Below are 25,333 nucleotides of genomic sequence, written 5' to 3'. Positions count from 1 at the left end.
GACCAAGGAAATCTTGTCTGGATCTCAGAGCATTCATTACCTTTCCAAGCATAATTTCAATTGGTATTTCTTCAGGAAAAAACTCCAATAAATTATCTGCATTATCTGTGTCCAGATCTGATCTGGTATTTAGTTCTCCTTGACCAAGTTGCTCTGGGGAAAGAAACAAACACAAAACAAAACAAAATGCTGAATGTGTCCATCGAAAAAATATCCAACAAAGCACAAGCACATTACTTTGAGTCAATATTGCAAATCCAAGCATGTATAGCAGTGATGGGAAAATTGGAATGCGTGGAAGGAAATATTTGTTTAGCCACCCAGCTTTAGTCAAGTTTGGAATTCTACCTGAGGCACCTGAGCTTTCCACTGCTAAGTAACAATATGAATGGTTCAAAAATACAGACTCAGCTGGAAGAGGGGATGACCTTCAAGAGCAATTTCAGGGATATAGGAATATAGGGATATAGGAAAGCAGCCAGAAGGACCTGCAAAAACCACCCACATGGAACCACTTTGCATGGAACTGTCAGCTTCCTGAAATTGGAATGATCAATACTGGGAAGAAATGTTAAAGAATATAGTTAAGAAACAAATTAAGAAAGTCTTTCTTCTACAAGACTGGATTTTATTAAGCACATAGTAAACATTAGGAATGAGATGGAAAGTGTCTGAGGAGGTTCATCTTCATGCTTCCTAGTTCTTAGAATTACAGACTATAAAAATAAACCTGTCATGTGGATTGCTATTTTGAGAAGTGGGGATTCAGTTGCTGAGACAAGGATGATGTTAACAATTTTGCAATTTCTGAAGCTGGTTGGGTTTTGTGTTCTTCTGAAACTGAATTGTTGATCACTAATGAGCAGTGAGGTTCTCTGCTACTTTTGATATAATGGTGTCAAGACATTATTTTTAGCAATCTTCTGTGAGACATCATGCAAAGAAATATAACATTACTCCTGGAGTGATGAATTTACTGAGTAACTTTGCAAACCGAATTGCTCATTTATTTACAGAAGACTACAGCTGTATAAAACTTGGCCTGAGGAAGTGCAGGGCCAGGTTCCAAAGCATCACCTCACCCATGGAACTGCTGCTCTTGGGCTCCTGAGCTGCACAGAGGGTCACCCCCTCCCTGGGCCCAGCACAAATCTGCTCGTTTGGATCTCCAGCTGCCACAGGACTCATGCCCTCCTCTTCAGGGTCATGGGCACTGGGATGTTGAGTGACCTATTAGGAAACACAGAGATAGATTTTCTCCCAATGGATTTTTTCCTCTGCCTTGTACCAGCTCCAGTTCTATCCAGCAGAAGTTTTATGCAAATCAGACTTGTGTTTTCCTGCAACAGTTCCACGTTATAAATGGAGAAATGTGCTGCACTTTCCAAGAATTGCACATTCTACAAGACCTTTATCAATGAGCAGATTGAGTTTTTTGCTGGCTGCCCCAAACAGGTAAATAATATAACAGGAGCAATGCAGTGCAGTGCCAGTTACTTTACAATGAACAGAACCAACATTCTTCTAGTAGAAACCCAGTCAGCTCTATGTCAAAATTAATTCTGGTGAAACCAGCCTTCTTTTTATCACATCCCTCACTTCATTGCGAGTTTTGCACCAGTTCACATGTTTCTGCCCTCCACAAGTTAAGATTTTTAATGACTCTGTCAGAATCTCCTCTATTAACTGAACTATTTTCTTCTAATTGTCATGAATGTGGAGAAAATAGGAATCATGACCTAAATTACTAAAGTACTTAAAAAATGAGTATTGTTGGTTTCCCCACTTCTCACAAAATAATTGCTTTTATCTTCCAATATTTGGTTCTAACAGATTATATTTGTACTGACCCAAATGTACCAAAGGTTGGACCAGATGATCTTCCCAAGGCCTTTCTGACCTGAGCTGCTTTGTGACTCTGCATAACTCCACCACACTTCCCAAAGCAGAACATTTCTACTCCTTTAGGGAAGTGCTTTTGAACCCACCACTCTTGCAGGAGCAGCTTTTACTGTTGCTCTGAGGGTACTTGTAGCACCTGCTGACGTCTGAACTTTGAATCTGGTTCCCAAAGCCCCGCTGTTTGTCAGGCTGATGGTCCGTGAAATTGTCTCTCCCACCACAAGGCTGCCAAAGTCAATGAGCTCTTTATCCAGAGCCAGCTGTGAGAAGATAAACCATTAATTATCACTGGCCTACATAGCACTAATGTCAATTAAATGAGCATCCGCTTTTTATAATAATAATTATATTATCCACATGCTTAAAAGAGGTCCCTTACAGTGCAGGTCTTGACTGTACATTTCAGTGGAACAGAAAAAGAACCTGTCTGGGCCATAAATATGACTGCTCCTTCCAGTCCTTCATTTATCTAGAAACCAAAACAGAAAAAAACCCTAAGTAATTTCAGAAGATTTAGCCTATGTAGTCTGATAAAAAATATTTTCACTCATTCTTGGAGTATCATATTAAAATGTATCTTTACTGATTCTATGTTTCCACTTTAAAACAGTCTTTGTGACAGCCTGGTTAACTTTAGTTGGGCAAGATTATAAATATTTGGAAACTTGCTCTCATTTGGAGGCATTTTTCCAAATGTGCCCTCAGAATTTGCGTTATGACAATTTATCAGAGCTTGACCATGCACACTGCTGTCCATATACAACAGTAGCTCTTCTAAAAACGTAGGTTTTTTTTCCTTGTTAACAGTTAAGAAATTCAGTTAATGATGGTTTTAATCAGACTAGTGGCCTATACTAGGATTCTCTTCACTGTACACTTACCATTGGCTTAAATGTTACTAGGAATTCACAGGACATCCCAGAAGACATTTTGCCAGGTGGGTCAAAACTATGGAGATAACATAAAATTCCAAATTAAAGCTGTGGATGGAACACCCAGCTCCTGCTCTGGTAACAATAGCAGATTATTTTTTTTTCCCTCACTTGGACTAATTATCAGAAAAGTCAGAATGAATGACAGATTAATGAAAGGCTACAGAACCCTACTGCAACTGGGAAACAACCAAGGCTGATTCTTTAATAAGGTTTTATTCAGAAAGAATAAATTGTTTTTAAAATTGTTTTTAAAAGGCAAGACAGGCACTGTAGCCAAAGAGGTGAAGCTGAGGCTCAAAATCAGCAAGGTGGAATTGCCCTGTCAGACAATTAGGAAGCAACTTCTCCCATTATCCATTTTAATGTTGCTCTGTAACATCTCCCCTGTCCAAACACAAAATGAAGACGAAAAACCCAAGTAGGGACATGCAAATGATTACAGAAAGTGCTACTTGTTTCCAGTTGTATCAAAATTATCTTGAATAGAATCTGCCACTCATTTCATGGTCTGTGTGAGGCAGGGAAAATGCCCATGAGAAGAAAAGGCATCTCACAGCTGCATTGTAAATGAAATTATTGAGGCACTCCTGGAGCCCTGCTCTGCCTGGCAGAAGAGGCAGAGGAGATAAGGAAGTGTTGTCAGCCATGGGAGCCCCTAAGCCAAATGAGACACAGAACACATTTGCCCTTCACAGTTTTATCAAAACAAAATTAAACTCAAACCAAACCAAAATGAAACATTTTCAGAATGGGAAACATTTCTGAATTCATGAGCTTAAAATGTGGACAAGGAATAAGCACCTGCGTCCTAACCCTCTGAACAGGTCCCTGGCAGCTTCTCCTGAGAATGACTTTAAGGAATAGTTATTTCAACTGTTACTTTGACAAAATAGTTCTGATTTAGAACACAAACTGCCAAACACACAAACCCACGCAGAACCACTCTGCTAAGGAGAGGTTCCATTGCATGGAATGTAATAATGCTCATTTTAACCACTAGAATAAAGCTTTTTAGCAGCAAATACAGGGCTTGCCACTGATAACAGCTCTCAAGTATTATGTCTCTAAATACCTGTGCACTGATTCCAAGGACAGTGCACCATGACAGTGTAGATGTGCTGGGTATTTTCAAAATACTTGGCAAAACTATTTTGTAATAAACAATTTATGTCTGGTTCTACCTGAAATAAACTTTATACAGTGTAGGATCAGTGTACACAGGTCTGTGCTCTGCTGGTCAAATTATTGCTTAACATGACAATTGAGAAAAAAATCTTGGATTATTTTTGCTAGCTATCCATCTGGCAAATGTATGGGGAAGAAATTTAATTTTCAAAAGGTTAATTAATTTATCAGACACTGAAAAATCATTCACAATTCTTGATCTTTCATTTGTATTTGGAGGGTACTTTGAAAGGCAATTATAACAAGGAAAGACTTATGGCTTTCAAAAACCATTGTTTAATTTATGGTCACAAACCAGAGGTGCTGATTTATCATATGGAAGTGTCCAACATATTAAATGAGAAGAAAAAAAATCAATCTTTGACAGCAGAAAACCCTCATTTTGTCAGATTATTAGCTTCAGGCTTTGTCACAGAAATTAAACATGTGTAAGTGGGTCAAAAATAAATCCACACATGTGATTTTGATCCAATCAGGAGCTACACATGGAGTCAAGCACCAAAGCAGGTTTAGTAGCTGAAGGGTTCTGCTGTGTCCTGCTCAATTATCCACCTCCATCAGGCTGGGAATGAAGTGCTCCACACCTTTCCTAATCCACCCACATCAGCTGGATTCAGACTTTACAGCTCTCCAGAGATGTTGTTTAGTCAAGAACTCTCTGTTCACATTCCTGGGGACTCTTGTGGGGGCAAAGTGTTCAAGGAATGGCTTCACCTTGGACCATCCTGTCCGTATCAGATGATCCAGAAATTCCATGTGCGGTTTATCCCCACAAAGACAGTGGACAGTGAGCTGGGAAAGGAACTCTGGAGTATGAAATCACTTACAGTGATGAAATAACTTGTTTATTCACTGTGGTGTCATTAAACTGTCCCACAGGTGGCTTCTCCAGGTCAGCATAAGGGTTGAAACCTGAACTTTCTCCAAAAGACAAATGAATTCACCTTCATGTCTCCTATCTGTCCATAAGCTTCACTTACACACAGGAGCTTTAGCATTTTTTTCACTTTTAGGCTAGACTACAATAATTTTTTTTGTTTGTTTCACAGAATTCCAGGTAAATAAATTCTTTTCCTGACTTAATTTTTTTAAGAAATACTACTTTTCACAACTTGCCTTTTATTTACCTAAAGGCTCAGTCCAGCTCCAGAGAGAGGTGGTATCTGGATTCTTAAAAAGAAACATTTTGTGGATACCTCCTTTTGTTTACTTATAAGCAGTGAGATAAAATTATCAATGTAGTTAAAATGAGATTAATTTGTAATCTCCCAACTGAAAACATATCTCCCATAATGAAGACACAGTGCTTCATTACATAACCTGGCAGCAGAATTACAGGAATAGATTGATGGGAAAGACCACAGGACTGCAATTTAGGTGCTCTTTGCTCTGAGATTGATTTCCTTTATTTCATCAGCTTTTTTCTCTTCCTTTTCTGTCCAATTAAGCTGTGTTTATCTCAAGCCATAAGTTTGATGTTTCTTCCCCCCCAGTTTTCTCCCCCATCCCACTCAGGAGGGATTGAGGAGCTGCCCTGTGGAGTTTCTCTGCCTGCAGGGTTAATCCACGACAAGCAGAAAATTCAGTTGATACAGAATTGAGTTCCAGCTTTTGTGGTACAAAGGTAAAACAAGACTGCAGTTAATTTACTTACTGAACACTAATGATGTCCTTGAGGCATTCACTGATTCCCACCAGCCTGCAGTAATTAGCACTGTAGGATGCATTTGTCAAAACTATCTTCTTTTTGTAGATTTGACCAACATCAAAATCCTTGGAATGCCAAACATACCAGGTGAATGTCAGAGACAGGATATCATGCTCATGGTGTAAGTGAGTTATTAACAGTATTGTTGACTAAATGTAATTTACCTGCATGGGACTCACCACTTCTTTAAGAACATTATTTTACAGTAATAATGTATTTACAAACAATATACAAGTACTAGAATACTGCCATTCAAAAAACACACAACACAGTCCAAAAGGAGCTCATCATCTGCTCACCTTTCTCACAGTATTTAAACTCCACTAAGAAAAGGAAATATTTTATAATTTAGACAGTAAAAATAACTAGTTTATTTAATCTATCATTTAACTAAGAGATTGTTAGAGAAAAAGGCAAGAGCTGTTTCAAATTTCATTACAGACCTATTAAAGGCTGCAACAGAATATTGATCTATAGGGATATACCTCCAGCAGATACCTCTCTACATTTCCACGCAGAATGGCCACTGACCTTGAAATGAATGCAGCTGGGTTTGCTGTGGAAAGCACAGCTCTTATGTTCCTGGCCAGGCACAGTTTGCTTATGAAGAATTCCAGTTTGGAGTTTCTCTGTTTTTTTCTCAGCTATTTGTTTCATCATTGCCCTTATAGCCAACTGTATTGGATCTTCTGCTTTGGGCACCTAAAAAGCAACATGCAGAAAAAACACCTGTGTGGAAAAAACATTCTGTGTGGGATCACAGAATCTGCAGCTACAGTAGAAAGATTGCAAAAGGAATCTTCCAGCACCTGGCCAGCTTTTTTCTGGCTCTTTCCAGTCAAACTCAGCATCCAACCTCAATATGAAGAATTCAATGGATTCTTAGCTATCTATTCTGCAGTTTATCATCACCCAATACTACATCATCATGCTTTTCATGGCAGAATTAACTTCTTTGCACTTTAAGGGTTTCTTTCCCCCTCAGCTTATTAAACTTGAGAAAAAAAATATCAGCTGACTTCACTGGAATGTTTCAGTCATGGTCCAGTGCTTCTCTGCTAATCTAGGAATATGTACTGATATGACTTTTTTTGATCTATTCTGAAGTTTTCTTAAACTCAAACAATTAAACATAATGTGATTTATGTCTTCACAGATTTCTGAACTAAACCTGAAGTACTGTTTTCTCTCCTCCAGACCAGTGTCAAAAAGCAATGACTGATGATATTCTCACATCTGAATTTCTGCATCTATGTAATAACATAATGTCTGCATTTTAACTGCAAAATACACAATTGTTGGTATCAAGCAAGGTTCTTTTCTGTTTCTAACAAGAGATATCACAACATTTACCTCGTGCAAGTCATATTCCTGACTCCAAAGTCCTGGGAACTCTGGTACCAGGAGCGTCTTGTCCCTCTCTCTGTCCTCATCACCACTTTCCCACAGCACATGCTGGGGTCTGTTCTCAGAACTCTCTTCTTGGGGAGCAGTTTCCTCCCCAGCCAAGGAACAAACTGATGGAGAGTGCCACGACTTCGATGAAAGAACACAGGTTTTGAAGATACAGCTAAGAATGACTAGAGAACAGTTACTTTAACAGCTGTAAGTTTCTGAGGAGAACTTTTAACACAAAAATGACAGGTCTTTGGCCTTCTGGCCTCTTGGCTTTGGGCGCAGAGGCCAAAGATGCCAACTTAGACCTTTTAAAACACTGAATACAGACAAAATCTTGTGTTAAAAGTCACTATATCTCCTTTGAGAAAAAGGAAACTAACAGATATTAAGAGATCTGATGGGGAAATTACTGTCCACTTGTTCTCTACTGTCTCATGTTTAGTTGTAGCCTGTGCTATTTTTAAACAGAATTTAATGACCTGCATGTTCAACAAAAAAACCCCAAACAATCTAAAGAGAATAATTCTGAGGCCTTTGATTACCTGTGATATTTCCCCATCTGCATGTTTGCAGGCCTCCTCACTTTGCCAGGCTTCCCCCCTCTGCAGGAAAGGATCCTCAAGTTTACCATGAGCCATAATTGCCTTAGTAGGGGACCGACTTTTTCTCTGCTTGTGAATAGAAGCTCTTTCGTGCAAAATCTGAGACACAATCTCCATTTTTCTTGACTTCTGCAGTTCTCTAAAAGCTCTGTAACCCAAAATTATATTAAATATTAACCCAACCACAGTTATTTACCAATAATATTAACTACAACTCAGCTCCCTTGGAGCCTTTTAGCTAAATAGCAAGTCTTTAGGTTGGGCACAATGGTAATTTGTGCCAAGACATCAAGTGATTCAGAGGCTGTTTAAACACTTTTGCATACTAAATATACTCAGTTACAGTGTTTTAGAAGGCTGATATAGACTTAGTGTTCAGAGGAGGACAGTTACTTCAGGTTTCCAGTTCAGGGTCATTGAACTCCACTCCTGGAGGAATTGATCACGGAACACCCAGGGAGCTCTGGTGCTCTGAGCATCCCTAAGGCAGGAGTTCAGGGCACCAAGAACAGACTGTGCAAGTGTCACACACACAGTGGGAGAGGGAGTTCACTCCTTCCAGGCAGCATCAGAGATGTTCTGCCTTCAGGATCTGACTGAGCTCCAGGGAGCAGGCAGAGTTTGATATGGATATGATACTCACTCTTTATTTTTTTCATGTTCTTGCTGTTGTTTATGGAGAAAAATTTCCCTGATAACATTGCCTCCTTCTGCTAGGATGGCCTCCCTCATTTTCATCTCCTCCTTCTTTGCTTCCAAGGCCTTTGCTTTGTTCAAAATCTGGAGACTTTGGAGCCTTTCCTATGGAAGTCACACAAACCAGTTACATATTTGATTCACATATTAAAGAATATAAAACAGAGAATGTAATGCCGGTCCCCTTATCCAAGTATACATTTATGGTGGATGTCTCTGAAGCAGAAGGTATTGTCTGTAATATTCTCTGTAGTCATGGGGTGCTGAAATGCAGAAAGCTCTGACTAGGTCCAGGGTACTTCTCTACCCTTCCAGCCTGCCCCTGAAATGCTGCTTAGTGAAGGAATGTGGAAAGATAACAGTTCTAATCAAATCCAGATTAAATTAAGATCATTCCCTCAGATTCTACAGAACATAAATAAAAAAGCAAAGCAGCATAGCTCAGAAATTCCTAATTTATACTATTTAAATTCTCAAATAACTGTTTTTCTTCCATATGTTTTCTCCATGTGGAATATTTCTGCACTGGGATCCAAATAACTGGAAATCCTTCTGGTTGAACTTCCAGAGAATTTTTTTTAGTATGCATTATTTCCCAGAGAGTTCCCCTCACAGAACAACTAGACTGTTGACAGAATAAACTGCATCAGCAGAAGTGTTAAAACCTGCGCACACAGATCTCATGCCATCCCTCCAACGGTTAAACTGTCCCCTGTTTCAAGGGGTTTGGTCACTGATCTGATCAAAAATCACTTCACAGCTCTGGAAGAAAAACTGAACTGACTTGCACTAGAACCCAGCAGCCTCCCAAGTCAGTGACTTCATTCCCATCCCAGCCCAGCAGCAGTACCCTGTTGGAAGTGATGCTGGTTTTCAGGGAAAGCACAGCTTGTATCCTTCTCTCCATATGCTCCTGAGCTTTCACTTCTTCCTTTGCATTTTTTTCACAAATTCTGTAAGCAAAGTAAAATCTTTCAGGCACTCATCCTGGAAAGCTCTTGGTATTAGTAGGTCTGAGCTGACAAGGAGTAATTACCAATGTCCCCAGGCATTGCTGCTGTAAACCCGTTTGGTGGGCACTGACTGTGGGCACAGGGGAACAGTCAGAGACTCCTCCAAACACGGCACCACTCAAGCTCCAAGTGCCAACAGGTTTTCAAATATTTTGCTCAACAACTTTATTTTTTTTTTCAATTTTGGATATGAAGAATGTGTTTCATGTTATGACATGACTCACTGCTAACATAAAGAATTCAGGTGTTGCTCATATAAGCACTATCTAAACCTTATGTAGCAAACTTTTACAAGCCAAGCACATGCACCCACACTAAAAGTAAACCCTAAAAACTCTGCAAGATGGAAATATGTGGGCAGGGATCAAATCTGGGAATATTCCAGCTAATATAATGGGAAACCAGGAAAAAAACTGATATGTTTGATACATTTGTAAAGAAAAAAAAATCTATTTGACTTTGTTTTTCTTAATTATGATCAGTTTGTACACAACATCTAATAAAAATAAACCAGTGCAGAAACAGTACATTTCAGTAATTTTAAAATTAAGTCCTAATATTTGCATATATGTAAAAATAAGTATAAATGTTCAGTTTCTTCAGAAGCACAATAATTCAACACCAGAGTAATAACATAAACTCATGAAAGAACATTTAATTTAAAATCAACCAGAGCAGGAACACAAAGAAATGGCCCATCAACCCACTGATGCTTATTTTTCTGAGGGGACATAGAATGGCACAGGGCAGGTTTCAAACCTGGATTTTAGTTAAACTACTTCAGTTAATGACACACACATACACACATATATAAAACACTTCAAATCATTATCAGTGCCTCCAAGTGGTCAGAGCCCTTAGGACAAAGACTCCAGGGAATCTGGAGGCCATGCTAGGACTCTGAGTGGATTTTCTTCTTTCCATGTCCTTTTGTGCTCGATAAGATCTCAGTGCTTCACCACACTGTACCTGGCATAGGATTTCCAGGTGCAACAGAAGACACACCTTGCAGAAAAATCATTATTTTCCACAGACTGGACAATAAATTCTTGCCCAGCAGAGAATGTTCAACAGGAAAGGTGTGAAGCCCCACCTTGCTATGCTTTGCCTCAGGAAGCAGACTGCTTTCTCATGGTTCCTTTTGGCATTCTTGAGAAGTTTTTTATTTCTTTCTTCACATTCTCTCCAGGCTTCCTCCTCTCTTCTGCAAAACACAGACAAACCAACAGTTGCAGTAGGACTAAGGAAAATTTGATTCCAATACAATGAGACCTCAGGGTGGGGTTGGGGAGTTTACTAATGTGTGCTGAAATTAGGACATTTGTTTGTTCCCCACATCCCCCATATTATAGACAAAGTGATAAACTTCACAAAAGCCAGACTGACACACTTTTGCTCTGCTTTTGAAGAGCACTTTTATGTTTTTTGGTGTCTGTTTCTGCTCTAGGAAATCTCAGTGGACTTCACCATAAGTCCAGAAGCTCCTGGAGGCCAAAAGCATTGCAGACATATGCAGTTCGTCTGACCCAATATACCTCATTTCCTATGGGAAAAAAGCCTGCATTTGTAGGTTTTTTATTAACAAGTTTATTCCCATAGATCACAACTGCAAGGCCGAGGCAAATTCTTATTTTAATTCCATTTCCTCATCAAATATTCCTTAAGCACACCCAGATAAAACACACAGTAGCACCAGTATTTGAACTAGCTAATCTCAGCACCTGCAGCAGAGAATTGGCTGAAAATAAAACAAGAAAGGCAGCAGGCTCTGACTTTGAGGATCTTACTTCTCTCGAGTCTGATGTGTTCCTTCTGCTTGCAGGGCTGTTATTTTTTCCTTCCAAATCTTCACTTCTCTCTCCTCCTGGTATTGCATCTGTAGCTCCTCCTCATCTTTTTTAAGTTGTTCACAGAGGATGTCGGATTTTCCCTGCTCAGTTTCTATCTGCCACAGCTCAACCCTTTAAAAAAAAGTGTGAATTGTTTTCACTGGAATACTGATATTCTTTCATTTTAAGGTGATAAGATTGAATAGGAAAGGCTCTATGGGGAAAATAAACATGTAACCATGTTTCCTTTTATTATTTTAAAACATACTGTGAATCAAACCCTTTTATTGACACAGGTGTTCCAGACTAAGGCTCATATCTAACCCTTTAAGGCATAACCCTTTCAAATACATCAAAAATATTGGTCAAAAAAAGGTAAAAAAAAATAAACCTCAAGTTTGTGTTTCTCCCATTTATCTAGAAGAAAATATGAAAACCAAGAAAAATTCTAAAAATAGCATTTTCTTCAACAATAAATAACTTCAGGGACAGGCCACAGCTTTAATTCTTCTGTGCTCTGCTGAAGGAGCCAGATATGATAGAGCTGAGTACATTAATCTGTACTGAGTATTGCTAATCACACAATAAACAAGTCAAGCATTTTAAAGTTATTACACAACATTGCAGCAGAACACACTGTATCCTGGTTTACCACTTGGCTAATCACAGCTAGAAGCTTGTGCCTGTGTTCCTCCTTTGATGTACCTGTGGTACCAAAATATAAACACACTCACCTGTTGCCTCCTGCAACAGACAATTTTACTCTATTTAATATAAAGAAGTATTTTGTGCAATCAATTACAAGCAGCAATATTAGCTCAGCATAAAAATACACAGTACTGTTACAATGTCTCCATCCATGCTCATTTTCCATCGTTTCCTTTATATCCTATGAAAACACTAAGAGGCATAAATTACAAGTATTTATGTTCATTCACAGACAGATTTACTTTCGTACAGCTTATTTTACATTTCAAATGAGACCTGTCTAGGTCAAAATTTATGCACCTCTCATAATAAAATTAAAACTTTATTTACATGTGCAAAACTAACTTGCAGACTGAGCCACAACACCCAGCTTCGTAAGGAATGAACCATGCAGACTAAAAGTTGCTCTCGAATGATGTAGCTCAGTATTTACAAGCAATTTCTCTATTGATTAACCTTTGAATCCATCCAACAGCATATGAAGAGTGTAATAAAGATTGATTCCCTTCACACTTTCTTCATTCCCTCACTTACAAGTTTTGTTTTAATATCAGAGCAAGTCTCAGCTCCAGCTCCTTCTCTCTCTCCAGTTCAGTGAACAATTGGCTGCTCATGGCTTGCAGGCGGGACACAGCTGCACTGGCAATGTTAGAGAGAACCCATCAGAAAGAAGCATGAACATAGTCCCCCTTGCAAGATCAGCAAGAATAAAGCACAGCTCTAAGGCTCAGATTTATTCATCAGAATCCCAGCAATTTATGCAGCCTCTTGTTTAACCTTTTAAGTGTCCATTCTTGAGGCAGAACTTTCTTTAAACTCTTATGCACTGGTTGAAAGGAACAGATGAGAATTTCAAAAGCACTGACCAGTAGCTTAATGCAACTATTCACTTCTCGAACTGTTAAAAGTAGTATTATTCATGAAGATAAATGTAGGTGAACCTAGAGAACCTAGACCGATTTTGCTTTTTAAATGGTACTACAGTATTCCATATATTTAGCCTACAACTGCAGCATTCCCACAGTTATTTTTCTTCTCTCCCCAGGAAAACTAGCAGACAGGTACTACAGGATCCACAGACAGTGGCCTGACTATATTCAAACTCCCATCCTCTAAATGAAAATTGATCTCCTACCTGCAGCTACTCCTCTAAATTCAACATTTCTGTATTGGCATTGGTAGTGCTAATTGCAGCCAGGATTTGCATTATTGCTAAAACATAAAGACTTTGAACTTCATAAGCCAGAAATTTATTAAGCTTTCTCACTCCACTAGTCACTTGCTAAATGTAAGAGATTTGGAGAATTGTATTTTTTCCATATCTAGACCTCTCCATGTGAGCCATCATATGGATAAACATTACACTGCTTTTCTGTCTTCGCTGGGATTTGTTACTGTCTCTGAGATCCCACTTGCACTACCTCAGGAGTGGTGCAACCCATCAGTTTTGTTTAAGCAGCTCTCCCATTCTGGCAGTTAACCTGTCTTCCTTTCTCTCATTCATCACTGCTCTAACCTGGAGATTAACACAGGCTAGAAATGCAGCTGCAAAGTTTGTTCACAAGCCTCTGGCTCCCGGTACACAAGCCACCCACTACTTTCTATTTAAACCAAATGTGAAGAGTACAGTAAATTGCCTCCCACTTGGTACCACAAGTGTTTCAGAGCAGCAGCTCCTGTATGCAGAGCTGCTCCTGAAAGGCATTCCTGTATTCCAGAACAACACAAGAAAGGAATGGCTCATGTATGTGTGTATTTAAAAAAATATATACATATACATACATATAAACCCTGACCAAGTAATCACCAGAAGCAAAGCTATGACCTCCAGGAGTGCCACAGCATCTTGATTCATCAGACTGAATAGAAGATTGAGACCCAGAAAGACATAACTGACAGCAGTGAGCTAGGCTGATTTAATACCCATTGTTACATTTTCAAATATAAGCCTCTTTCCTACCCATTCCCAAATTTCCACCTTTCTGCTCTTATCTCATTAATTACACAAAAAATGAATATAGTGGATGTCTGTAATCCTTGGTATCCAGAAATACTTTCTACCTACACATTGCCAGCCTCCTCCACTCTCTCTATTTCCATGTCTACAAGATCCAGCTGCTTTGCCAGCATCTTGCTCTGCAGCCGACAGGCACTCAGCGTGTCACTGCAAGAAACAAACACATCATTTATGTTTTGTAGGTTCTTTTCTCTTCCCAGTGAAACTCTTATTTTTGAAAGCAAGATTCACAGCCAGGATTCCTATCAGATACACAGCTCTAGAAACACTAGTATTTATGACAGATACGGTATCTCAGTATTTGTTGGTGATTTGTGCTGATGGATTATGTTTGCTTAAACACGAACCTGGTTTTTTGGACTGCCAGTTCCTTTTCCCTGACCGTGTCATCAAGCAACTGGAGGTTTCTCTGTAAGGCTGTTAGGAGAATTCTGTCTGCAGACTTCAGAGGCCTAATGTTACCAATATTGGCCAAATAGTGTTCTGAGCTTTGCCTTTGAATTGGAACAGAAAACCAACAAAGAAACATAATGCAAAACTGTAATTATATGAAGTTTGTCTGATATCCTTAAATCCCTGCTTTCAGTTTTATTCTAGCAGAACTGTTACAAATAAGACCTTCATAAATAAGGAGAAACATGAACACAGCACAGGAAGTTTGCATTTTCAGTATTGGATAGCTAATGTTGAACATTTATACCCTCATTTAAAGCACTAATGATGTGTCTTTGTTTTAAAATGTTTGTGGCTCCTCTTGATCCCACCTTGGCTTTGCAATTTTAGTTTTCCTGAGCAATAGTTTACAATTTTAACAGGAATGTTTTAAACTAGTTTAAGACATCATACACAGCTGGTCACTCAGCACCACAGAGGAAATTCTGTTTGAACTGGAACAAGGTATTTACGTGCTAGAATCAGACTGGTCTCCAACATCTTCAGAAGTGTCCTTGTTTTCCATCTTGCCACCATCATCCAGCTCTTCTTCCAGCTCATATTCTAGCAGATATTGAAACAACAGCTTAATAAAGAGACTTTGAATTTTAAAATGCAAAGCTTTCTATATTTGCTGTCGAGTCACAGCATGGAGAATCAGAGATGACATTTTATAACATTACTGCAGTGTACATTAAAAAATTCATATGGCAAAACACACAGGACTATTATACACCTGCAAATGAACAGAAGAATGCTCTCTGCCTTCATGTGGAAGTGTCCCCAAGACATGAATTTTCCACATAAATGGAAAATTTCCCATTTATGTGGGAAAATCACAGACAAGAAGAGGGAGAGAGACAAGGGAGGATAATGTATTGCTAGGTTCTGGCCAATGATCTAATATGTTTATCTTACATTAAGTTAGCATTAATGCCATTTTTTTGTGAATTATCAAAACAATTAATTTTCACCTTGCCAGTGTTCTTCAATGTTAGGAAGCTGACCAGCTGCATCTTCTTTTTCTTCCTCTGCTCGTCTTGCTTCTTCCTCTTTTTGTTCTTCTTCCTCTTCTTCTCTTTCTACTTCTTCCTCTTCTTGTTTTTCTTCTTCCTCCTCTAGAAACACTAGAGGAGATATTTGCTGTTCTCCCTCATTATAGCTGATCTCGTGATCTTCCATGCTGACAGTTCTTTCCAAATGACCAGGCTGACTAAAAAGAACACATTTTACATATCAAATGTCCAACAACTTGCAATAGTGGTGACTATCTCTGGAGGTAAATTCACAGCATTCAGTACATACTTAATGCATGTGAAATAACTGGATACAGCCCCATACCTCTGTGCTAGTTACACATTTTGAATATCAACTAGAATAAATGTCTTAGTGAAAAGCAAGGACTCTATTTTTATTTTTTTAAAACAATCAGCTCAGTAATAAACTTTCTGAATGTATTTTATCCACTTCATACCATGACTTTACCCCAAAGTATTTGGGCACAAGTCCAACAAACACTATTTGTTCTTCAGTCTTGTGGAGTTCTCCAGTGCAAAGCAAACTGTTCCCAAACATTGTTACAATTTATTAGATTTCAGTAAATTCTGCATGTCATCTAGAATGAGTTATTACCACATGGTTGAGCAGTTCACATCTTACTCACAGAGAGACTTGTACATATGATTAATTTTAACGAAGCTGGCTCATAAACTGCGTTTATGTAAATGCTTCCGCAGAACTCAAGAAGAAGCAACAAGAACAGAACATATATTTTTCTCCAGTTAAGGAGCAGAGAAAACACACCTCAGGATTTAAGTATGGAAGAATGAGTAAACGACATGAACCACCTTAGAGCCAAGCAGGATTCCTACGCTGGGCTACTGATTTAGGGATGTTGGTGGCACTAAGAAGCTGCACAAACATCAAACGAGCTGCCAATGCAGCAGTGGCCCCAACGTTTTCAGCCAAACCACTGCGTTGTGAGGTTGTGTGGCTCCAACTCCCAAATAACAGAGTTTGAGGTACCGGCAGAGAGCCCGAGCCCTCCCACAGGACACCCCGGGGCGGACTCGGTGCTCCCGGCACCGTTCTCTCACAGCTGACCGCGCTCAGGGCCCTGACCAGCTCCTCACTCGGCCGCCAGGCGCGCTGCCACGGCAACGGCGCCAACCACCGCGCGCGGGGGTGCCGCGCACACACGGCCGCGAACTGCCCCCGAACCGCCGCGGGCGCGGGGCGGCGCTGCCGGCGCTGGTTGCTGGGTCTCCCCCGCTCACGGAGTGGTGCGGGCCAGGCTGGGCCGGGAGCCGTAGACTGATATCCGGTGTTCGAGAGCCGTGGACTGGTGTCTGGTGTCCGAGGGCCGGGGTCCCTAGGTCTGGGTCTGGTGTCCGAGGACCGTAGTCCTCGGTCGGGGTCCTGGCGGTTGTTCAAATAATTGAGTTCTTGAGGTTTGAGCCATCTTGAGCACCTCACTGGGGTGTTTACCTACTTCAGGATTGTTTAAATTACTTATTCTCAGAGGTAAGTTAAAATATGAGCCACTGACACGGCTTCTGCCCGGGTGTGGTGGCAAGTGAGCTTTTGACATGTTCTTTAAAAGAATGATTTACACTTTGGAAATACAGCAGCATTAATAATTCCATCATATTAGTGTCAGTAATTACCCTGGTGGGAGCACCTCTATCTGTGCTGCCTTTGTGGGACATCTGGTTCGGGCGGTTTCAGGTAACCAAAGCCAGAGACATTCTCAGTGAACTTTCAGCTTGGTGTATATTCTCATACATTTATAAATTTTAAGCAAGTTGGTGGCATTATGATTAAAACCCTTTTTGTGAATTCAGATGACTTGCTGCAATGTGAAGTCCTGTGGATTTGGGGCTGGAGCACACGTTAGAATAGTGAAGGTTTCCAAGTTTCGATCCAAAAGGAAGCTGTCTTAAATGGCTTTTCAGAAATAAGCCTGTACTATCCTGACAAAAGGATTTCACCACTAGTTACTAATTAAAGGTTATTACAGCAGAAATCATGTACCTGTCATACTGACCATTTATAATGTCACATTCTGAACAATTCCTCTGGCTTAAGCAGCAACTGCAGCTCTAGAGGTTCTGTATGAGCTTCTCTAATTGTTATAAATATGCACAAAGTCACTTCATGAAAAATCCTTAGATGATATTTCAGTGATTTACATAGTGAATGTCTGTGTTCATAAAGTGAATCAGTTTGAATATTCTGTTCTGCAGCAGAATCTTGTGAGCCTGTCTGTTTGATATCAAGTGTTCAGGTACCAGATTTAGAGCACCCAGAGAAGATGAGGCTGAACCGTCCCTGGAAGTGTCCGAGGCCAGGTCAGACATGGCTTGGAGCAACCTGGGATAGTGGGAGGTGCCCCTGCCATGGCAGGGGGTGGAACTGCGTGAGCTTTGAGTTTGCTTCCAACCCGGCCATCTTATGAATCTATGATTTTAGCTCTAAATTGGTAATTAACTGGGTTTCCTTTCTGTTGTATTCCTTGTATTGCTTTGACAAAGTCAAGGGCCAGTGCAGCTGGATCCACAGCAAAGCAGATCCTTGTTCCCTCACTCTTGGCACTAGGCCTCAATGATGTGCTAGAGAAACCCAGCTATTCAAAGATTCACAGGGATTCAGTTATTAAAATACTGAGACATCATCCACACTAAAATACACCCTGATCTGTACACAGAGACAGATGCATTCTCAGATTTATTTAGTTGAAAACGTTCCTTAATTGTAAGCAATATTTCTGTAATTGTTATTGTTGCTACAAGAGTAAGGTCCAGGTTTTGATCCCAGGCACACAAGCACATGCTGCTAATCTGAGCATTTATTTCCACTGGTGCACACAGTATAGAGTAGAAATTACAGTGACCAGTTCATTGCCCAACATTCATGCTCTAGGTCCTCAATCTTGAGAAATACATGGACATTCTTAGCTGTAAATGGTGGACTCTTGATTTTATGGCATCTATTCATATTACATAAAACAAATTACATACAGACATTTGCAGGATTAAAGCTACAAGATGTAGGCTAAAAATATGCAGTGATTAACTATATAGCTCTCTCTGCAGATCTGGAATAGTTATAACCATTTTAACTCTGAACCTGCCAGTTCCCACACTCCTTGAGTTGGGATGCAAAAGATCCAAGCATGGATTTTCCCCTCAAGAAAACACTCAGAAGAACACCTGGAAATATCACTGATTGCCAGTTTCTTGTGATATTTTTATTCGGGGTATTTTTTCAGTCCCAGTTTACAACTGTTTGAATTATTTTCATAACAACATCAAAAAAGGTCATGATTTTGTGTCAGGTGAATAATGTGTTTTTAGGGAAAGACAATGTAGATTTTTCTCTCTCATATAGATAGGAGAAGGGAGAAGATATGTGCAGTTCCTCTGAAGGAAATTATGGCTCCCCAGCCAAGTTCCTGTCTCCCAATCTACAATGTACATCTATCAACTTAAAGCCAGTGAATCTTTAATATTTAAGCTCCAGGAAATGTACAAAAAAGGCTTTGGTTGATGCAGTTCTTCCAGATTTTGTGGGCTCTGGACCCCAGCGATCCATCTCAGAGAAACTGGGAAATGGAGTGAACAGATCCAAATTAAACCCCTGCTGTTTTGCTCCCATGAGGTTAAATTCAGAGGCATTTCTGTGAAGTTTCTGCAGTACCATCTCAGGATCAGCTGGAAATGCAGCAGAGCTGGCCAGTTCACTCTGCTATATGGCTGCATACTGTGCTTCCACAGACAGTTGGCAATTCCCTTCCGAACGTTTCCAAGGTGACAGGAACTCATATATGGAGCTTTCTGGCGTTTAGGCAGGAAGACATGCCAATAATGGAATATGCATTTTGGCAGAGTGGTTCATATCAATTACATAGCATGACTGGTCTGCCCCTGTTGTTTGATAGGGATTGATGTTGGCCTGTAAACAATGGCAAACATTGATTTGTTGGACTGTAAATAATGGCAAACATTGATGAGCATTTTCCTAATGACTCATCCTTACAGATGTATGGACAAAAAGTGAGAGGGGCATTTGCTGTCAGAGCACTTAGTGGAGGAATGGCCTGGGGTGGCACCAGCTGAGAGTGCACACCTGAGAGCAACACATCTGGGGTAAAACTATCATCCTCATCCTGGAATTAGCCCTGGTTTGGGGTGAAATTGGGGAAATTAATCCTAAATCTGTTGCATAAAGAAAAGAAAAGGAGGGCAAAGTGTCTGGCTGCGGTGTGTTTCATGATTATAAAAAAATTTATGCAGACTGGGGGAAGAACTAGATGTTCTACAGAACATTTAGAAACAGATAAAAACTATATTTCTAGCACCTAAGGTGAAAGGGAAATTAATATTGTGGTTATCCAGATACTGATTAAATACAGACACATTTGTGTTGGGGCTGGGGGATGCTCATACAGTGCAAGTACAGTACAACCTCTGAAACGAGCTAAATATTCCCACCATGCAATTGCTAATGATATTCCCAAATCTCATTTACAAAAAATAGGCATATGTGTGTAATTTATATATCTAGAGACATTTGGCGATGTTGCCACAACAGTCTTTCACGAGCTGCTTAGGTGGAATCATGGGAGGGTGAGACTGATTATCCCTGTGGTACATTTTTTGCCTCTAAAAATTATATGTGACAATATGACATCTTTATTTTGCTGGCAGTAAAACCACCTGTTCTATTTAGAAAATGATCTATTAAGAATACCAGATAATGCAGTGCAATTGTAAAATAAATTGAAATAATGTCCTTTTGATACAGTCTCAAAATCCTGAGTAATAAATTACTGAAAACTTGGTTTTGGCCCAAATCACTGCGCATGCTTCTCCTCAATCCCATCAAATTACACCATCCAATAAATGATTGTATGGTAGCAGTTACAGGGGTATGGATGACTGTGATCAGGGAAAATTCATACCTGTTATATGTTCGAGAAGAAAAATACTTCTTTTTTTCCCAAACAGAAATGTGGGTTTCTGGCTTCAATATAGTAAAATATACTTCAAAGTTGTGACCTTTATTACTGCTTGAGTAGGGTACATACTTAAAGAATTAGTAATTGTTGATATAGTAGTAGTAACAACTAATGATTTAATAAATAGTAATGATTAAATGTCATTGTAAAATTGTCCAGATGTGGGTAGAGCCCATGATCATTTGATCTGGCATGGACAGATACTACAGAAACACTGATTTAAGGACCACCTGTGTTCCTTTCACAGATCTACTACAACTTTACTACAGCGAAGATCAAATTTTGCCCCAACCTGTGTAACTCTGACCTGACACCCTGGTCCTGCTGGAGCTGCAGTGATCCCACACAGTCCCTGAGGATCCTGCTGAGCCCACGTGCAAGGTCAGAGCATGGGATGGATATTTCCATTAAAGCTGGTGCCTGCAGCCTTAGAGATTGAGGAGAAGCAGCAGTTTGTTAGAGTGAAAAAAAGACTTAGGAAACATTGAGTATCATGGGCCATATTTTTAAGACTATTTGACAGTTCCCAGCCAGTAGCTAAAGGAAAGCTTTAATTATTTTCAAGAGGATTAGATGAAAAAGATTTGGAGAGCTTATTTATTTTTGTTTTGTTTTGATGTTTTAATGGCAATTTTAATAGTTCCTTAATCTATGTTTTAGCAATTTCAATCTGTCATTGACTGTAATGAGTTTGGGATATTTAGCTATAATTGTAGGAAATTAAATGTATTGTTGATCTTTATTATTTTATCTCCTCTCTTACCTTTGAGAATAGGAGTTACTTATTTTGAGTGGGTTGTGCATATATATATATATATATATATATATATATGTACCAGTCTATTTTAAAGACATATTGTATGTAAAACCAACTAAATCCAAGGTGGAATGACCAAACATTTATCCTTCTTCTTTAAAATAAGAGGATATAATCCCCCTTGTAGATAAAATGTAATTTATTTATCTGAGAGAACTTTTTTTTACATGTCTTTTAGGATTGTCATTGTATTTTTACTTGTGTCAGTGGTCACTTTTTCAGCAAGGTCTGTCCTTTCAGAGCATGTGTTACCATGTGTGTGCTTCTATCAGCACACAAATACACACATCATACACTTACATGTGTCATTCACACAATCCCAGTGTACAAAGTACCTCTGTGGATTTTTTGGCTATTTTTACAGATATATGCCAAAGACATAGAAAACTGTTCTTTTTTACTGGTAAATTAGGTGACAGCTGTCCAGCCACAGCAGAACACCAAGGAATTCTCAGCATTGATATGTAGTCCACTGGACCATCAGCCTTAAGAGTAGGAAAAATATGAAAAAAATCTCAACTGAAAATATCCTAAAAGGTATGAATGTGTTCTTTATATGGGGAAATAAAATCCTGGTGTGTCACCAGGTAAATTTTATTTAAAATCTTTTGTTTTACTCCCTAAAAAAAAATAATAAAAAAATAAAATTAATGCAATAGTCTTACTCCTTGAGTTGCAGGATCGCCATTGAAATGGGCAGTGGGAGGAAAAGATCAGAAAGAAAATAACCCTGTACTTGTTGTATTACATTTGTGTGTTTATTGTGTACATCTGTTTTCCTGGATCTCACAGGGTTGTTATTTTCATCACCCACTGCCCTTCAGTAGCCATTTGAAATGTTGGGACTAAATAACTATACAGAACTCAGAAGACAAAAATATTGATCCAACTTTACCTCAGGTGCCTCCTTTCATTAGCTTAAGTTACCTGCACAATCATTTTTGTTTTATGATATAATTTCTTGAAAATGTCTCCTTCACACAGTTTCCTTTGTGGGTTGGTTTTAAAATTGTCATTCGAGATTAAACAGCACCAAAAAGCCGAGGAGGCGGAGAAGGAGAGAAGGAAAGAGCGAATATGGAGGAGAACGAGTTTGACCTGCAAGTCAAGATGAACCCTTGGTCCCGAGGAGCTGCTTGGCCTGGTCCCCGCTGGGTCCATGCCGGGAGCCGCGGTGCCTGGTAGCCGGCGGAGGTCCCGGGAGCTCGCGAGGCAGAAGAGGTGGAAGCTGGACGATGGCAGCCCAAGCAGCCCGGGATGGAGCAGTGAACTGCTCTGAGCGTTTCACTGTAGAGAAGCCCCTCAGGAGCCCGAGAGCGGCGAGACAGAAGTTAGCATTGCGGGCTCTGCCCCTCTCGGTGGTACCGCCGGGCCGGGACAGCTCGGAGACAGCGGAGAGGCGGCATTTCCCTCGGCACGCTGCCGGCTCCATGGCTGGTGCGCTCGGAACGATGCTGGAAGCCGGGCTGCAGCTGCGGTGCCCGGGTGCCGCCGGGATTTGCTGGGAGCTCGGGGGGGCGGCGGGGGGCGGCGGCGACGGTGGTGCCTGCAATTCACATGCCCCGTACGGAGCGAGTACAGGAGCTCCGCGTCCCCGAGCGCCCGGGGACCGGCCGCCCCTGCCCTGGGCTCGGGCTGCAGCTCCTCCTGCTCCTCCCCGGCACGATGCGCGCAGGACATTAGTGGCTCCGGAGCACTTTGAGTTGCTCCCACCCCGCTCCGTGGGATTAATCTATCCTTTTGAAGGTTATTTTCGGCAAGCAGCCTCGCAGGCGGGCAGAGCGGCCGGAGGAAGAGCTCACGGCAGGGGAGGGATGCGGGAGCAGGGCAGCGGAGCCGGGCGGGACTGAGCCACCCGCAGAGGAGGGGGAAGGAGAGGAGAGGAGAGGAGAGGGGAGGAGAGCTGCCCTGCTCCCTGCTCCCGTGCCGGGCTGCCTGCATGGCTCCCGGGCACTGTGGAGATTGTGGGGGCTGCTGCTGCTGAGCAACCATCCATCGCTTTAAACTCAGCCTCAACTTAGCACAGCAGGCAAGAATGGCAAAGCCACTGGAGCTTTGGAACTGCCAGGAGAGCCAGGGAACCTGGGTTCTGGTCGCTGCTGTCTAATAAATGGGAGTAAAATGGAATTTCTCACCTGGGTTTTTCCTGCCTTGATTCTACTGTGCACCCAACAGCACAGGTGTATCAGGTAAGAAAACATCTTATCATTCTTTCTTAGACTGGCCTCAGGCAGCTGTTCTCTCAGTGCAGCTGGAATGAGTGATGCCAGCTCTGGCTGGGGCTCCCACTTTTGTCCAGGGATGCTTTCTGCACTTACAGACCATGACTGCTTTGAGTGGGTGTCCAGGATAAAAAGAGCCCTTGACTGAAGAGTTTCCTTAATGTGCCTCATCTATTTCAGTTTTTTCTTTTTTCATTTCCTAGCTAATGATGCACTTCTGCCAGTTGAGCAGCAGTTTCTTGGTTTAGTCAAGGGCTTTTTAACAGGATGCTCTGGAAGCCTTTCCCGGAGGGCACTTGCTTTAAATGGGGGCAGTCACTTTTTTTAAGGCCCTGCAATATCCCAGCTCAGCCTCAGCCCCTCCAGCAGCTCTGTAGAGGCCTGCTTGAACATGAAACTCTTCCATAAACCCCAGCAAAACCAGTGAGGTACAAGCTGAATAGCTTTGCTTAGGGCCTCTGTAGGTACCATTAAAACCCCAAAATACAGCTATCCCTTTCTAATGAGTTCATTAAGTCTCCTGAACTTGGGTTGGCAGGAAGAGATCTTAGAGGGGAAAACGTTCGGAAAATGCAAACCATTTCTTAAAATAATAAAATTTAAAGAAATATATGTATTTGCAGCTCTCAGTCACATTCCCTCCAAAGGTGTTAGCTAGGCAACCAGCGACAGTCTCGGTATATTCTTATTCTCTCCAGATCTGGAGGCTGGATTTGGAGAAAGCTTGCCATGATTACGCAATGAAAATATAGGGGGAGTAAAAAGAACTTGCTGCATGTAAAAACATGCCTACACCCCCCCCCCCAGCAGGAGTGGTTGTGGCATTAATGGGGTCTTGCATCTTCTGCTTCATAGACATCCTTAAAAGCTTCAGAGGAGTGGAAGAGGGAAAGTGGGAGCTGTAGTAAAACATAATATTGTTGTTACAGGTTTTGGAATTAATCAGGGAGATCTGATTTTTCTTCACTGGGAAGGAAAAGAATGCTGCTCAGAGAAAGTGTCAAGTCAACTGCTCTTAGTATTGACAGCATGATTTATCCTATGACCTTGAATCTGTTATCCAGGGTCAGATCCTGACATCCTCAGACTCTGAAGCAGTCCAATGTTACAGTGAAGGCAGAGGAAATACTGCTTATTACCTAAGGGCACCCAGATCTTGCCCATCATTTCAATGCTACCATTGAAGCTGTGGGTTGAAAAGTGATGTTTGAGAACATAAGACCAAAAAAAGAGAGAATTTTAAGGAAGAGTCAGTCTTCTCAGCCTTTGTCTCCAAGGTCTGCTCCTAGGCACAGCAACTGCCAGGATATGTGTTTGTTGCATACATTATTTATTTTATTATTAATTCCCTAACTGATTTTCTTTCTCTAGTTACACAATAATGGTGAATTGTTTCGTAGGAATACATCCACTCATGGCAGACTCAGGCAAGGCAAATTCTAACTTCTGAAATTCCAACTGTTCAGGTTGTAGTTTTCCAATTATTCCAAAGTGTCAGACCTTCCATGGTCCAGGAAAGCTGCTCTGTTTGGATTCAGGATTTAGGGTGGCTATGGCAGGACACTGTTTAATCTTGTAAAAAGGGAGTAACCTTGCTTGCATGTGTACTTTGGATTAGTTAAACAGAACTAAAGTGGAATTTTATCCTTGCATTAGTAAAAATATTTTTGATATGAGATGCTTTTATGAATAGCAGCATATTTATGGGCAAAACTTCCAATGACTTCATTTTAAAGCTCTGATTTTGTTTTCTAAATACAGTGTGATTCAGAATTTTGATGATAGAGGCCATCCAACACACCTAAATTCTCTACTCCTGAGTTCTGTGCTATGTATATTGGAAAAAAAAA

General features: G+C 40.6%; 2 protein-coding genes across 29 annotated transcripts in view; one reads left to right on the top strand and one right to left on the bottom strand.

Annotated features, from left to right (window-relative positions):
• CFAP74 (cilia and flagella associated protein 74) overlaps positions 1 to 16,599 on the bottom strand; it is a 38,137-nt gene extending 21,538 nt beyond the window's left edge. For 2 of the 15 annotated variants that reach the window (XM_023940451.2, XM_023940453.2), the window contains exons 1-19: positions 16,229 to 16,580; positions 15,400 to 15,638; positions 14,899 to 14,989; positions 14,341 to 14,487; positions 14,042 to 14,140; positions 12,511 to 12,615; positions 11,227 to 11,400; positions 10,533 to 10,643; positions 9,277 to 9,379; positions 8,374 to 8,531; positions 7,671 to 7,878; positions 7,084 to 7,266; positions 6,262 to 6,432; positions 5,677 to 5,795; positions 2,784 to 2,850; positions 2,282 to 2,371; positions 1,989 to 2,162; positions 1,083 to 1,230; positions 41 to 153 (exon numbers count right to left, since the gene is read on the bottom strand). In XM_023940451.2, coding sequence (XP_023796219.2) covers positions 41 to 153; positions 1,083 to 1,230; positions 1,989 to 2,162; positions 2,282 to 2,371; positions 2,784 to 2,850; positions 5,677 to 5,795; positions 6,262 to 6,432; positions 7,084 to 7,266; positions 7,671 to 7,878; positions 8,374 to 8,531; positions 9,277 to 9,379; positions 10,533 to 10,643; positions 11,227 to 11,400; positions 12,511 to 12,615; positions 14,042 to 14,140; positions 14,341 to 14,487; positions 14,899 to 14,989; positions 15,400 to 15,607 — 2,469 coding nt within the window. In that variant the 5' untranslated portion in view covers positions 15,608 to 15,638; positions 16,229 to 16,580. Of the gene's footprint in view, positions 1 to 40; positions 154 to 1,082; positions 1,231 to 1,988; positions 2,163 to 2,281; positions 2,372 to 2,783; positions 2,851 to 5,676; positions 5,796 to 6,261; positions 6,433 to 7,083; positions 7,267 to 7,670; positions 7,879 to 8,373; positions 8,532 to 9,276; positions 9,380 to 10,532; positions 10,644 to 11,226; positions 11,401 to 12,510; positions 12,616 to 14,041; positions 14,141 to 14,340; positions 14,488 to 14,898; positions 14,990 to 15,399; positions 15,639 to 16,228 lie in introns of all 15 variants that reach the window. The other 13 variants (XM_023940452.2, XM_086860551.1, XM_023940455.2 and 10 more) reach the window with 9 other exon arrangements.
• The window catches only part of GABRD (gamma-aminobutyric acid type A receptor subunit delta), a 20,331-nt gene continuing 11,571 nt past the window's right edge, over positions 16,574 to 25,333 (top strand). For 2 of the 14 annotated variants that reach the window (XM_086860569.1, XM_023940461.2), the window contains exons 1-4: positions 16,642 to 16,948; positions 17,705 to 17,775; positions 20,692 to 20,825; positions 21,674 to 21,798. Coding sequence is in view for 3 of the 14 variants with exons in the window: in XM_086860563.1 (XP_086716689.1) it covers positions 23,383 to 23,450 (68 nt within the window). In the remaining 11 variants the exon portion in view is untranslated. Of the gene's footprint in view, positions 16,949 to 17,670; positions 17,776 to 20,691; positions 20,826 to 21,673; positions 21,799 to 22,245; positions 23,451 to 25,333 lie in introns of all 14 variants that reach the window. The other 12 variants (XM_086860563.1, XM_023940458.2, XM_023940459.2 and 9 more) reach the window with 12 other exon arrangements.

This window comes from Cyanistes caeruleus, chromosome 22 (genome assembly GCF_971803275.1).
Source record: "Cyanistes caeruleus chromosome 22, bCyaCae1.hap1.1, whole genome shotgun sequence".
Classification (NCBI taxonomy): Eukaryota; Metazoa; Chordata; class Aves; order Passeriformes; family Paridae; genus Cyanistes; species Cyanistes caeruleus.
This window is presented reverse-complemented; position numbering and strand designations above follow the sequence as displayed.